Genomic DNA, 15,652 nt, shown 5'->3' with positions numbered 1-15,652 from the left:
GACATCACCTCCCTAGATAGAAAATTTGACAATCATACCCAATGTTTTTGTATATGGTATTCAATTAGCTTGCGAATACAATGCATGATTGATATACACTTTTCTTACCGTTTGCTCAAAATCTGAGATCGCCTGATCAATGACCTCAAATTGAAACTCGCCATAGCATCGTACGTGTTCTATAGACAATCGGCATTTTTGTCTAATTGTCAGCTTACATTGAGAGCAAGGACATGGGACACACTGATTAAGATACGCCTCGCGATCTTGAACATCATGACCTTCATTATTTTCCATTTAGTCTAGTTACGACAAACAATTTGTTTTTGTTATCATTCTTTTTTTCTTTCTTAAATTATTTGAGAATGGATTTCTTCTCTTGTAAGGCAACAAAATTAACGTATGTAAAGTCTCCACTCACCCACAAATTAACTTATGTTGAAGTGTTTCCCGTCTCATGGTATTGCAACAGACCTTGCCACCACTCTCTCTTTGTTTTTTATCCATTCATTCTCTTCTCTCCTTCCATCTCTCTCTTTTTCTCTTTCTTTATTATGTTGTATGTTTATTCCCTCTCTCTCATTCCTTCTTTCTTTTTCTCTTTCTCTCCCTCTCGCATTTCCTTTAACAAAACATCTCTCTCTCTCTCTACCACTACCACTACTACTACAATAAACAAGAAAAGAAGGGGGGGGGGGGGGGGGGGGGGGGGAAGGGGGGGAAGGGGGGGGGGAGCAGGGAAGGGGGGAACAACAACAACTATAACTACTACTACTACAAACAAGAAAAGAAGAAAAAACTACTACTACTACCACTACTACTACAACAACAATAAACAAGAAAACTAAACAACAATAAATAAGAAAAGAAAAAAAAAACTACTACTACTACTACAAAAACAAGACTACTACTACTACTACTACCACAAACCAGTACCACTATCACTATAATAAACAAGAAAAGAAGAAAAAGAAACTACTACTACTACTGAATAATAATAAACAAGAAAAAAAAAAACTACTACTACTACAACAATAACAAACAAGAAAACTACTATTACTACTACTAGTACTAGTACTACAATCATGACTACGATGACTATGACCACGACTATGACTACCACCAACAACAACAAACAAGAAAAGAAGAAATTAAATAACAACTACTACTACCACTACTACTACTATGACTACCACAACAATAACAAACAAGAAAATAAGAAATTAAACAACAACAACTACCGCTACCACTACCACTACCACTATAACAATAAACAAGAAAAAAAGAAAAGAAGAAATAAAACGACAACAACAAGAACAACAACCTCTCCCTCTCGCTCTATTTCTCTCTTTCCCTATTATGTTTAATGTTTTCTCCCTCTCTCGTTCCTTCTTTCATTTTCTCTCTTCCTCTCCCTCTCTCATTTCCTCTCTTTATCTCTCAATACACATGATTTTTAACAAAAACAAGTAAAAGAAAAGAAGAAAAACAAAAACAAAGCAAGAGGAAACAATGCACTCATCACCGCAAAGGCCCGAGGATGGATTCGGCAGCTCCTCTTCTTGACACCGGCTCCTCTTTGCCCTCCGTACACTTCCTCCTCTTCTTCGTAAACGGCGATGGCGACAGTGATGAGAAGCTTTTCTTCTCTCTCTTTCTCTCTTTCTCTCCCTCTCCCTCTTAAATGCAAGATGGAGTTCGCTCTCCCTTTCATTCGTTTGCACAAAATAACACGCTCGGGTTTCAGCCCACATTTTTTCATCTGAGTACCGTCGCTATTTGCATCGCAAATAGCGACACCGCTAATTTGCGTCGAAAAACACTATCGCTATACCTCTATATCCTTGTAATGAGAGAGGGAAGGAGAGAAAAAGAAAGAGGAGGAGGAAAACAAAGGGGAGGATAGAGAGAGGGGAGAGAGACACAAAGAGGGAGAGGGAGGGGAAGAGAGAGAAACAGAGAGGAAGGAATAGAAACAAAGATAGAGAGAGAGAGAGAGAGAGAGAGAGAGAGAGAGAGAGAGAGAGAGAGAGAGAGAGAGAGAGATGGAGGGAGAAGAGATAAAATAAAGGAGAGTGGTGGGGAGAGAAATAGAGAGGGAGGAGAGATAGAAATACAAAGGAGGAAAGAGAAGGAAGAGAGAGGGAGGGAGGAGAGAGAAAAGAAAAGTGGGGGAAAGAGAGGAAGGAGAGTGAAAAGAAATAGAGAGGGAGAGAGACAAATATAGAGATGGAGAGAAAGAAAAATAGAGAGAGAGAGAGAGAGAGAGAAATAGAGAAATATAGAGGGAGAGAGAGAAGAGAGAGATAGAGAGAAATGAAAGTGAAAAATAGAGAGAGGGAGGGAGACATAAATAGGGAGATGAAAGGAGAGAGAAAAAGGGAGAGAGGGAAGGAGAGAGATATAGGAAGGGAGGAGAAAGAAACAAAGAGGGAGGGAGAGAGAGAAATAGATAGAGGTGGGAGGGAAAAGTAGAGAGAGAGAAATAGACAGAAGAGGGGAGGGATAACAAGACAGATAGAGGGAGAGAAAAAAAGGAAGAGAGATGGAGCAAAATGAAAAATAGAGAGACGGAAGGAGAGAAAGAGAAAGAGAAGAAGGGAAACAAAGAGGGAGGGAGAGGGAGGGGAGAGAAATAAAGAGGGGGAGAAACAAAGAGAGAAGGAGGGCCCGGAGAGAGGAGGGTGAGGGAGAGAAAAAATGAGGGAGAGAGAGGAGGAAAAGATAAAAATAGAGGGAGAGAGAAGGAAGGAAGAGAGAGGGAGGAGAGAGAAAAAAGTGAGGGAGAGAGAGGGAGGAAGGAGAGAGAAAATAATAGAGAGAGAGATGGTGAGAGAAATAGAGGAAGGAGAGATAAAAACAGAGAGAAAGAGAGGGAAGGATAGGAGGGAGAGAGAGAAATAGAAATGGAAGAGAGAATATCACTATGAAGGAGGGAGAAAAATAGAGAAATAAATAGGGAGAAGGAGAAATAAAAAAATAGAGAGTGAGGGAGGAAGGGATCAAGGGAGGGAGGGAGAGAGAGAAATAGAAATGGAAGAGAGAATATCACTATGAAGGAGGGAGAACAATAGAGAAATAAAGAGGGAGAAGGGGAGATTAAAAAAATAGAGAGTGAGGGAGGAAGGGATCAAGGGAGGAAGGGAGAGAAACAAATAGCAAGGGAGAGAATAATAGAGAGAGAGAGAGGGAGAGATAGAGATAGAGAAACAAAGCGAGAGGGGAAAGAGAAAACAATAGAGAGAAGGTGGTGGAAAATGTGTGTGTGTGTGTGTGTGTGTGTGTAGGGAGCAAGGGAGAGAGGGAAGAAGCGAGGGAGTGATGAATTGAGAGAGAGAAGTATATTGTTTACTATAACATAGACGAAATGGACAATGATGATGGCTGTGACGTTCAAGATTGAGAGGCATATCTCAATCAACATGTCTCGTGCCCTTGCACTCAATGCAAGCTGGCAATTCAATGAAAATATCACTTATCTATAGACCACATGTGATGCTTCAATGATTTCTAATTGGAAATCATTGACCAAGTAATCTTGGACTTTGAGTTAATGGTAAGAAAAGTGTATACTTATCGTGCTTTACATTCAAATTGTAATTGAATATCACATACAACAATATTAGATGTGCCTTAGAAATGTTTATAGAGATGTGTCATTTCATCCTAAGATATGTACCTATTGCAGACTGTGAAGAGTTCATGGATGTGCAACAGATGGAGTGACTGAGTTGATAAACCCATTGGAGGGCCTGCCGGTAACTATGCCCCAAACACCAAAAGACATTGGGAACCTTTCGAACCTTCCTCCAACCTTGGAGCCTGAGATGGACGCAATCATCAACAATGCATTACTTTCCATGGATGTTGAGTCATCTAATCCATTGAGAGAGGAGGCATCCATACTATTATATGATGGGTGTTGAGTCATCTAATCCATTGAGAGAGGAGACATCCATACCATTATACGATGGGTGTCATGTATCTCACTTAAAGACATTAGTTGCACTCCTAAAAGTGTATAAGCAAAGTACGGATGGAGCGACGCAAGTGTGATCGAGTTGTTCAAGTATATACTACTCTCCTTTCCCCTTGACTCCATTATAAGAATGATTTTATTTTTTTCAAATGTGTTTGATTTTTTTTTTCAAGTTATCAAAATATCACATATAATGCTACCTAGAAACATGATACCCCAATCTTGTGATGATGCATGACTAGTGTTACAAAAGCTTGCCATGGACTACAACAACATTCATGCATGTGTCAATGATTGTGTGCTATTTTGAGGAGACTATGCAACTATGGAGACATTCGTAAAGTTTGGTGCTCACAAGTATCAGTAGGGCCTATAAGAATTTATCGTCCCTCAAAAGATTCTCAAGTACTTTCCACTTATATCGCATATACATCACATGTTTCACACGTTAAGCATGGTGATCTTGACAACGTGGCATGTATAAAATAGATCCATAGATGAAATCTAGTGAGAATACCCATCAGTAGACTCAGAAGCATAGAGTCACATTGACTCCACCTTTCCAAGATTTTACACGAGAGCCAAGGAATCTTCGGCTCGATCTTGCTATGGATGACATGAATCCATTCAGTCTTTACTCAACTTCTTATAGTATATGGCCAGTATTCTTTACAAACTACAACATCTTGCCATGTCTTTCTACAAAGAAAGGACACCTAATCCTTAGCTTACTCATTCCTAAGGACTATAAAGTTAAAAATATGGATGTCTATCTCCATTTGTTAGTTAATGAGCTAAAAGATTTTGTGGGAGGAGGGGATTGCTATGGAAGACATGAGCAAGCATGTTGGCAGGCAATCCATTAATATACAATCCATTCTTATGTGGACCATACATGATTTTCTAGCGTTCATGGAGTGCTCAGGTAAATAAGCTTCCATTCTTATTGTTGATATCTAGCATGGCTCATTTCTATTTTTGTTGACTAGATAGGGATATTATGACAAGTATGGTTACCTCATGTTATCATGCATATCCATTGTGTGGACCATTGTTAGACTCCCAAAGGTCACGGACCCCATGAAGAAGATAGTATATCAAGGGTATGTTGCATTCTTCCTGGAGGGCCATGAATTGAGGGTAGGTTTTTTTGGTCAACCTCTAGAATGAATGAATACCCAAAGCCGGTATAAGTGAAAAATGGTCCATGAGGATAATCATTTGTTGGATCCCATACACATTTTCAAGAATGTGGGCAGCTTATTATGGGACTATGAAAGAGAGACATTATAGGGGCATGCATGGATTTGAAGGAGGTAGGTAAGATGGAGGTGCTTTGGCCACAATCAAAAGCTCTAATGGTCATATGCAACTACTTCGTGCTCATTGGGTCCTATTCACTAAAGAAGAGTGCATGGTGAAGTTATCAAATCTATCTACATCCTGATGAGTATGATGCATTCTCCTAGGTTTGCTTTTTCTAAAGATGACCAAGTAATAGGACTAAACTCTCATGATTGACATAAGATATGCCATGTTTGTCCTAGCCTTGATATAAGTACAATCAATATTTCACTATTTTGTATTAATCCAATGTTTTTAATGCCTTAAATTTCTGGCAATTCATACTACCAATCACGATTGTGGGGTGTTTCACTCCAGAGATACATGCGGTGATTTATAAGTTGTTGAATTTAGTGTAATGGATCTCACAGAAGGAGATGCAAACATCCTCCATTCAATCTACAAGGCAAGGAGCAATGGAGACAGTCTGTCTCTTTGAGAAGTACCTACCCATGAGTGTGCTCACGATACAAACTCACCTTCTAGTATATCTCATGGATATTCTTCTTAGAGCACTTCATGAAAACCCTAAAGGACTTTGTGTGACAACGAGCTCGTCTAGAGGGTAGCATGGCTGAAGATTTGGCTAGTATCAGAGGCATTTGTGCATATTTCAGAGTGGCTAGCAACAATGGATTTAGATAAGAGTATGTTGTGGATACTAAAGGATGATGATAGACTATCACATACTTATATCTGAGATTAAACAAGTATTCTTATATCCAAAACCCCGACAACTTCATTGGTGGTATATTATGTCATCAATACCTCGAAGCACTCGAGTGTATTATGAAAGCAATGTCCTTGGCATGGATGATGAAAGTATGCAGGAAGAGAACTCAATATTGTGGGGGATGGAGGACGAGGAGGGCTTGAAGCATGTGCAGAAGATATGCACCGATAATGTAGATGAAGAGATAGGAGTACAAGAATTTTTTGAGAATAAAGTGGACTCCTCTTTTTGTGGAGACCTATGCATAGACCTTCTAATGTATGCCGAGCTATGCCAAGAGCTTAACATGGAGTCGTAAGACCAATCGTATTTACGTCTGCTTGTCAAATTCATTGATAATTCATTTTTCTAATACTTGCATATATGATTTTTAACTAACATCATTTTTTTCAAAGTTATGTCATCATGCTTTACCTAAACCCGTATATTGATTACACTAATATCATTTTCTACCAATGCAGGTTACTATTAACAATTCAAAAAGCAGGATGAGCCGCATGATAATAGATGAGGAGCTACAAGAGATCTTCATATATATATATATATATATATATATATATATATATATATATATATATATATATATATATATATATATATATATATATATATATATATAGATTAGATGACATGCTTTAGAGATATAACAGACTGGGAGTTTTCTATCATCGTTTGGGCATTATGTGCATTCTATCTCAATACACTCTAACGCTTTAATCTCCACTAGGTGGAGTCGACGCTCTAGTCTGCTGGCTATGGAGAAAGGCTCAGGGATGCCTTGCTCAACTAATGGAGAGGGTGGTTTTGTTGGATGCCTAGGAGAGCCACAAACTTCCTCTCCTTGTTATTTGGCGGTGGTTCTAAGGGTGCTAAGAAGATGCATACGTTGTGACTCCACGATCAGTTGCTACTCCTCACTCTCATATTGGTTTTAGAGAGGATCATGTGGATTTGCTACACCACCTACAGGGACATCTACTCCCTTAACTCAAGGTTTTGCTCTATGGGTGTTACTCCAAGAGATACCATCCCTACAGGTATGCCAAATGGACAAGGATCTCCTGGTTATGCCTAAGAGCATAGTCGTACATGGGAGAGGGCACACCTTAGATGTATCCCACTAGGGTACAAATACCTAATGGATAAGAAAACATATATCGTGCTCATGAATGATGAGGGGAGGAGGGTGATGGCACGCATAAGAGAGTTTTGCCAACAAGTATTTAGGCACAATATTCTAGACTACTGAAAAAATATACTAGAGAGGAACAAGGGCTATGTGATAGCATGATTGCATGAGGAGTTCTCGGTACCTATAGTAGTGGATTAATTTTTCATTGGATGGATGACGGATTGTATAGGTGTATACATGTCATAGAGACGATCAAATGTGCGTAAGGTAATCAAGAGTGGTGCTCCAAAGCCTAAGTAGTTGGACACATAGGATTGGTAGAAACTCGGGGAGAAGGCCACAAACTCTCTAGGACAATGATGACAATAGCAAGAGGCAACGAGGGCACATCTGGAGGCAGGGATCATTCATCATCTGGGGAGTGGTAGATACAAAACTTACTTTGAGGATTTTGTAAGTTTTCTTTTGGTTGTGTTCACTTTCTTATTTGGTATACTACTTGTATTAATAACCTTATTTCTAACAATACTACTTTATTTTTCTTGCAGCACTCGATCACAATCCATGATCCTACAGGTTTAGACACTCGATATACAAAGAGACACAATCTCACTACACTCATCGATAGATTATATGTGCGCAACAACCCAATAAGTCATGCCTCTTTCTTATTTTTTTAGCTATTAGTTTTTTTGTGATACATTATGTATTGTGGATTAATCTCTGGTTGTTTATATTACATAGTTTATTTAACGCTCCATGGTATCGGAATGAGCTCTTGACGGTGAGGAGTTATAGCAGTCGCTTGGATACTTGAAGCACATATCCTTTTTCTTTTTTGGCCCTATGATCCATGCAAGCTCTTTCTACGTAGATTTCCTTGGATATATTTCTCATCCTTTGTATGGACTTGCATTTTGCAATATTTATATATACATTTTTTTGTTTATTTTAGACTCTCATCTCTATCATTCCATGTAGTTCTATGAGATATAATCATCGATATTATGCTTATTTGAATATTGAATCGACGACTCTTTCTTCCGAGTATCTCACGATGTATGTGTTTCAATGACAATTGTGTGCTCAATTTATAAATGCTTTATGAAACGTTGTTCAACAGATGGGGATGGAAGGATAGTAGGGCAACATACCTTGCCACCTGATTTGTTTTTTCTCTGCAAAAGCGTCACTATTAGCGTCACAAATATACATGCATACATCACTATTTGCATCGTGAAATGCATTGAAAAGTGTCACATCATATTTGTAGAGATGTATATATTGACAATTTTAGTGACGACAAGGGTGAATACTATATTAGAAAATTTGAAAATTTTCATACACTTTGGGAATCCCCAATACATTTATTAATATTGTTGTCTTACTTAAAGGTGGAGTCTACCCTAAATACTATACAAGCTACGTTCCCAAATCCCACTTTCAAATATGGGTCAAGACTTAGCCACATGGTCAAATATTTATGACTTATTTGAAATTGGGACTTAGAAAATTTTCAAATTCTCTAATATGGTATCGGTAACTTTTTTAATGAATATTTTCATCGCTTTGGATATTGATATATGGCCTATATCTGAGAGTGAGAGAGAGAGAGAGAGACAGACAGACAGACAGACAGACAAAGAGACAGAGAGAGAGAGAGAGAATGATCACCTTGGATCTTTGTGCTAATTCGACACTTGGTGTGCTTTACATCTCTTATTATATTTAGAAATATTCATGATTAGATTATGCAATTAAAAATATGGCAAAAGCAATTGAAAAATCATCATGAAGCTGCCATTTCTATGTCCTCTTTGCCTTGCATGAAAGATCATAATTGGCCTTCTTTTGGCACAATAAAACAAAGGCATGGCTTCAAATATATCCCGCACACACATGCACACACACACACACACTCTCTCTCTCTCTCTCTCTCTCTCTCTCTCTCTCTCTCATATGTACCCATCCATATATGCACAGATATCTATTGTACACATTTTGTGGTTTTTGGTATAATACAGACACAATTCAACTCTATGTATCTCTCTCTCCACACACGCGCACACAAAGAAATGCATGCATGTGCACAACTATAGTAAACAAAGGTTGCTTAACATCATCGTTTCTTTCAATGTATTTGATTCGATGGTTTGGATTGTTCTCTTTAGGAAAAATTTAGTGACATGATTATTAAAGTCAACTAGTTGCTACTACCTAATCTATTGGTTACAACTTGACATTCGAACAAGTAGTTTGGTGGAGTAAGGGTACCTCACATTTCATGCATGAATTAAGGTTATTAAGGACATGTTGCACTTATAGAATCTAGGTTTGCAGTATTTAGTGTTAATGGGAAACATTCATACACAACAAGACCAAACGTCAATATTGTGTAACTTATTGGAGCTAGGCACTAGCCCTACAATATTCAGTCTCTTGTATAGAAGAGCACTCAGAGTGTGTATGTTAGGGGAGCTAGGCACTAGCCCTACAATGTTCAACCTCTTATATTTTTTGTACGTGTGTGTGTGTGTGTCGACTTGGGGGTGCGGGGAGGCATATAGAGAACTCACATTGTGTGTCTTAGTGGAGCTAGGCACTAGCCCTACAATGTTCAACTTCTTGTTTGGGGGGATTTCAAAGATGGGAGCACTCAATCAATCATGCAGATGAATTTGGCGATAGGTGATCCTAGAAGTCTATAGAAGCTGAGCTTCCGAGAGGGGGGCATGCAAAGGCTGGTACGTTATAACGGGGGTGGCGTTAAGCGAGGAAAGGGGGGTGGGAAGTGCCATGCACGTAAAAAGGTCTTATTAGGGAGGGACGTAAGGTAAGTAGAGCACTAGGGGCGTTTTGCCGCCAAAAGGCGGCGCTGCGTGCTCTGAGAGAGAGAGAGAGAGAGAGAAGAAGAAGCTGCTCAGTTCCCAAGTCTCGCCACTTTCTTCGTCCTGCTCCTCTTCTTCTAACTGTGCTTCTTCTTCTTCTTCTTAGTCTTGTGGTTCCTCGTCTTCTGGTTTGAAGGGGGGAAAATAAAAAAGCTATGGAGTGGCATTCCCCTTGGCTCTCCGTTCTGGGGGCCTGCCATTTCTTCTTCGTCGTCGTCGTCGCCTTCTCCTTCCTCCTGGTGGCGGACCTGCAGCTCCCCAGCGGCGCCAGGGTGGCTGGCCTCTCGCCAGACGGCGCCGCGCTATTGGCCCTCAAGCAGTCGCTGGTGGACAACTACGGCCTGCTCAGCGACTGGTCCGAAGGGGACGACTTCCCCTGCACGTGGACGGGCGTGACGTGCAACACGTCCGGTCGGGTGACGGGCCTGGACCTCTCGCACCTCAATCTGACGGGCGGGCTGGGGCCAGCCAGCAGTACCACGCGGCTGCCGCCTGGCCTGGCGAGCCTCAACCTGTGCTGCAACGCGCTGACGGGGCCGGTGCCTGGGTCGCTCTTCGCCAACCTGACGGGGCTGACGGCCCTTGACCTGAGCAGGAACGCCTTCACGGGGGCGTTCCCGGGGGCCGAGCTGGCGACCAGCGCCCCTGCGCTAGCCTTTCTGTCGGCCTTCAGCAACAACTTCACGGGAGTGCTGCCGGCGGAGCTCGGGAATCTGACGCGGCTGGCGCATCTGGACCTGGGCGGGAGCTTCTTTGCGGGGAATATCCCGCCGGGTTATGGCCGCCTTCTCGCGCTGCGCTATCTCGGCCTCTCGGGCAACGCCCTGACTGGCGCCATCCCTCCGGAGATCGCCAACCTGACCAGCCTAGAGCACCTTGTTTTGGGCTACAACCAATACCAGGGCGGTATTCCGGCGGAGCTGGGGTCCCTGACCAGCCTAGTCTACCTCGATCTCTGCTGCACCAACCTCTCGGGGTCCATCCCGCCGGAGTTGGGCCGCCTCTCCTCCCTCGACACCCTCTTCCTCTACCGCAACAACCTGGCCGGGCCCCTCCCCCCCGAGATCGCCTCCATGGCCAGCCTCATGTCCCTCGACCTCTCCCTCAACAACCTCTCCGGCCCCATTCCCCCCTCATTCGGCCAGCTCCGCAACCTCACCCTCCTTAGCCTCATGTGCAACCGCTTCAATGGCAGCCTTCCCCCTCAGATCGGCACCCTCTCCACTCTCCTCACCCTCCTGATATGGAACAATTCCTTCTCCGGCAGCCTCCCTCAAGAGCTCGGTCGACACTCCGCCCTCCAATGGCTCGACGTGTCCTCCAATCTGCTCTCTGGCCCCATCCCTCCCGACCTTTGCCTCCATGGCAACCTCACCAAGCTCATCATGTTCTCCAACCAGCTCACCGGCCCCATCCCGGAGAGCCTTGCCAATTGCCAAACCCTCTTGAGGGTGCGAATGCAAGACAACCAACTCACCGGCTCCATCCCTGATGGTTTTGGCTCTTTGCGCAAGCTCACAAGGCTGGAGCTGCAGAGAAACATGCTCAATGGAACTATTCCCTCCGATGTTAGCCTGTCTGCCAAGCTCAGTTATGTGGACTTGTCTTTCAATCAGCTTGAAGGCAGCTTGGCTCCCAACTTGTGGAGCTTGAGGAACATTCAAAGCTTTTATGCCTCAAACAACAAGCTCACAGGCCCCATTCCTGCTGAATTTGGTGTGTGTCTCTTCCTCACTATACTAGATCTCTCATACAACTCTCTCGATGGGGAGATACCAGCAGGGTTCAGCAACTGCCAAAAGCTGGTCACAGTGCAGCTCCAAGACAATGAGTTAAGTGGCAGCATTCCAGCGCAGTTCGCGCACCTACCCGATTTGGAGGTGCTAGACTTGTCACACAATGCACTGTCAGGGATGATCCCTTTCGATTTCAGAAACTCAACAACATTGGAGGCATTCAATGTGTCGTATAACAACCTGTCAGGTCCACTGCCTTCTGATGGGATATTCAAGACGGCGAACCCAAATTCCTTCGAGGGGAACATCGGCCTCTGTGGTGGGATGCTACCTCCATGCTCAGGCAGGCTGCCTCTACAAGTCCATCATTGCTTCTTTTCATAAACATTCATAAGATATTAAGAAGTTTTGGACATAGTCCCACAGTCTATATAAGTCCCACATTGTTATGACAACATCATGAGATTCTGCGAAGGGAGTAACCACATACCTAGCTACGTGTGCTAATTGGGGGCCCGGGGCCAGCAGCCCCTTGTACCCAACCGCATGTAGCTGGGCATGCGGTGCCTCTGGAGTAAAAGCTCAAGATGTTGGACATTAAACGGAAAAACAAGGGAAATATCCCCTTCCCAACATGGGAAATTATCAAAAACTTCTTAATAAGGTTCAGTCTTAATCATTTTGATGCTGAATTAACCCAGGTTCAATAAGCATACTGATCTAGAGCTTAGATGAACGTGTGTTTTGTGCTCAGGCAGCAACTCGAGCGCGTTTGCGGCTTCAAATTTGGGAAGAAGGGTTACATGGTCTTTGGCATGGCTTTTGGGAGGCATTTTGGTAGTCTTGAGTGTCATGCTCATTGCTGGAGCGAGGTGTGTTGCTATCCATTATGGAATCTATTTCTGTCGGAAGGACAAAGAGGACATGGAGGAGTGGCCATGGAGGCTAACGGCATTCCAGAGGCTAAGTTTCACCTGTAATGATGTCTTGGAAGCTCTCAAGGATGAGAATATAGTAGGGAGAGGTGCAACTGGGGTTGTCTACAGAGCCGAGATGCCAGGGGGAGACGTGGTGGCTGTGAAGAAACTATGGGGGACACAAAAGGATCATCAAGCTGCAAACAATATAAAAGAATGCAGTGGGTTATGGGGAGAGATTGATTTACTAGGGAGCATCAGGCACAGGAACATAGTGAGGCTGCTGGGCTATTGCTCCAACAATGTGAACAAATTGCTGATATATGAGTACATGACCAATGGGAGCTTGGGGGATGCCTTACACGGGAAGGAGAGGACCAATGTGCTGGCTGATTGGGTTACTAGGTACAACATTGCGGTGGGGATAGCTCAGGGCCTCTGCTATCTCCACCATGACTGCTTCCCACAGGTCATCCACAGGGATGTCAAGTCCAACAACATCTTGCTCGATGCCCACATGGAAGCCAGGGTTGCAGACTTTGGTGTGGCGAAGCTTATTGAGACCAACGACTCCATGTCCATGATTGCTGGCTCTTACGGCTACATTGCACCAGGTACTTCAGGACTCAATAATCACACACACACACGCTCTCTCTCTCTCTCTGTCTCTCTAACAAACACACACACAAAAACACAACACGCACACGCGCGCGCACACACACACACTCCCTCTCTCTCTCTCTCTCTTTCGCGCCCATGTCTGCATTATAGGGGACCAGGCTCTCCTTTATATGTACCTATTATGCAAACCATAAAGTATGATTGGAGCACGTGGCACGCCCTCCAACATAGATGGGAATATACATGCACTATGATACTATGGTGCAGACTGTCAGTTGCATTATCGTGACCTTCAACTTTCAAGCATGCATTGCCTAAATCTGAAAAAACTATGGGTCAAGAGTCAAATGGGGTCAAGTGTCACAATTGATTGAGACATAACAAGTGGAGGTGAAATTTTTTTCAGAAGATCCAAGGGAAGCACAAATTTTAGTTATTTTTAATTCCCACCATGGCAAATTCTATGCTTTTCCATGGAATGGTGTATAAGATAAGAACTTAGAAGCTTTTACAAGGAGCTTCAAGCACCTTATAGGATATACCCAATCTAAGCTCATTGCACTTGATTGCACTTAATAGGGGTAAAGGGGCCTATTAATAATAAGGTCTATCTTTCAATTCATCTTTCCTAAGATTTGGTAATATGAGCTCTTTTTGGCACCTTGTAAGCTATGGACCCCTCAACCCTTAGGCATACGAAAGGTCCCTTAGACAAGACTAAGTTGGTATGTGTGTGTACCTAGCTTCTTTGCAAAGGCTCATGCACAATAAGTTTTAGACAAATTCCCATTATAACTCCCACATTGTGAATTATATGAAGACATCATGAGCTTCTATGAGGGAGGAACCACTTACCCTGAGGGGAAAGACCGCACACATAGCTTGGTATAGTCAATGGGAGCTTGCAATGAGCTGCCCCCAACCACACCTACTTGGCATATGGTGCCTCTCGATGAGAAGCTCATGATGCTGAACACCGTAGTGAAAAAAATTTAAGGGAGATTGGCCCCCCTTTTCGCACATTTGGACAATGTTAAGAACTTCTTGTGGTGATGTTGGGAGAGTACTTTGGCGTAGTAGCTCGAGAATTGGGGGATTCATAGATAGATGTGTAAAGCTTTCTTATGATAATGCTGCTAACCAATGTTGATTCGTGATTAAGAGAATTTATATTGCTGATTATTGATTAATAATAATATGAATATATAATATTAACAATCGATAATAAATTAGTAGTAAGAAGAGTGATATTTGTTATTGCATGGATGCAGAGTATGCGTACACGTTGAAGGTGAACGAGAAGACGGACATATACAGCTTCGGGGTGGTGCTGCTGGAGCTGCTGACGGGGCGGCGGCCGGTGGAGTGCGAGTTCGGGGACGCGGTGAACATCGTGGAGTGGGTGCGCCTCAACATGCAGCAGGCGGGGCGCCGCCAAGTGGCGGCGGCTAACACGCTGGACCCCAACGTGGGAGCGTCGTGCAGGTCGGTGCAGGAGGAGATGCTGCTGGTCCTGCGCATCGCCCTCCTCTGCACCAGCCGCTTCCCACGCGACCGCCCCTCCATGCGCGACGTCGTCACCATGCTCGCCGAGGCCAAGCCCCGACGGAAGAGCTCGGCCTCCCGCATGGCCGACCTCCTCTATCCCCCCCCTCATGCTCATGATCACTCGCCAGCGTCTCCTACCCGAGACGATGATCAGCTTCTCCTCCCCCACCATCACAATACCCCCTCCCTCTCTTGATAATCCGTCTCCTTTTACAGTCCTTGGAAAGCCAAACGCTTCCCTCCATGTACACAAACCTATATGCATACATCATGTGTTTATGAGTCATTGCTATGGTCTTTGAATCACACCCCTCTCCCTCCCTCCCCCTCTCTCTCTCTCTCTCTCGCTCTCGCTCTAGAGTATCTACCCAAGAATAAGTTTCAATAAATGAATTGAAATATTTACAACAAAGTGGCTTCCAGCCAACCAAGCACACTCAAAGGGTGGAAAATCACACCCAAGGCCTAAATTTGACGGGTTCCTCAAAATTTTATATGACAGGCATTTTTTAAAAATGCCTTTCCAATGACAGATGATATACAATTTATGCTAGTAAAATGACAAGAAAAATATGCAAATGAAAAGTAACACGATTTTTAAAGTTCATAGGTCATAACATCAAATTAACAATCCAATTTAAATCGCATAACTATATAGCTTACTATTAATACTTCAGTAACAATATAGACATTAGATGATTGAGACTTTTAAATGAACACGATTGCATAAGTAGCAATAACATGATTCCATTTA

General features: G+C 43.0%; 1 protein-coding gene across 2 annotated transcripts; it reads left to right on the top strand.

Annotated features, from left to right (window-relative positions):
- The first annotated feature begins 9,956 nt into the window (after positions 1 to 9,956).
- On the top strand, positions 9,957 to 15,352 carry LOC148035982 (uncharacterized). 2 transcript variants are annotated; one of them, XM_087677978.1, is made up of 3 exons: positions 9,957 to 12,131; positions 12,567 to 13,343; positions 14,622 to 15,352. In XM_087677978.1, the coding sequence occupies exons 1-3, from the start codon at positions 10,232 to 10,234 to the stop codon at positions 15,092 to 15,094; spliced, it is 3,150 nt and encodes a 1,049-aa protein (XP_087534104.1). In that variant the 5' UTR covers positions 9,957 to 10,231; the 3' UTR covers positions 15,095 to 15,352. The 2 variants fall into 2 exon arrangements, with proteins under 2 accessions (XP_087534104.1, XP_087534103.1); XM_087677977.1 differs by having other exon boundaries at positions 9,958 to 12,159; positions 12,571 to 13,343.
- Positions 15,353 to 15,652: the final 300 nt, after the last annotated feature.

The sequence above is a fragment of the Lygodium microphyllum genome, chromosome 5 (assembly GCF_053477565.2).
Source record: "Lygodium microphyllum isolate KBCC chromosome 5, Lygodium_microphyllum_v1.1.10, whole genome shotgun sequence".
Lineage (NCBI taxonomy): Eukaryota > Viridiplantae > Streptophyta > Polypodiopsida > Schizaeales > Lygodiaceae > Lygodium > Lygodium microphyllum.
This window is presented reverse-complemented; position numbering and strand designations above follow the sequence as displayed.

What these genes read in the sequence shown, in the direction of transcription:
- LOC148035982 (XM_087677977.1), top strand. Translation starts at nt 10,232, where the DNA reads ATGGAGTGGCATTCCCCTTGGCTCTCCGTTCTGGGGGCCTGCCATTTC. An exon ending in CTACCTCCATGCTCAGGCAG is followed by an intron (nt 12,160 to 12,570) that starts GCTGCCTCTACA and finishes GTGCTCAGGCAG; the next exon opens with CAACTCGAGCGCGTTTGCGG. An exon ending in TTACGGCTACATTGCACCAG is followed by an intron (nt 13,344 to 14,621) that starts GTACTTCAGGAC and finishes GCATGGATGCAG; the next exon opens with AGTATGCGTACACGTTGAAG.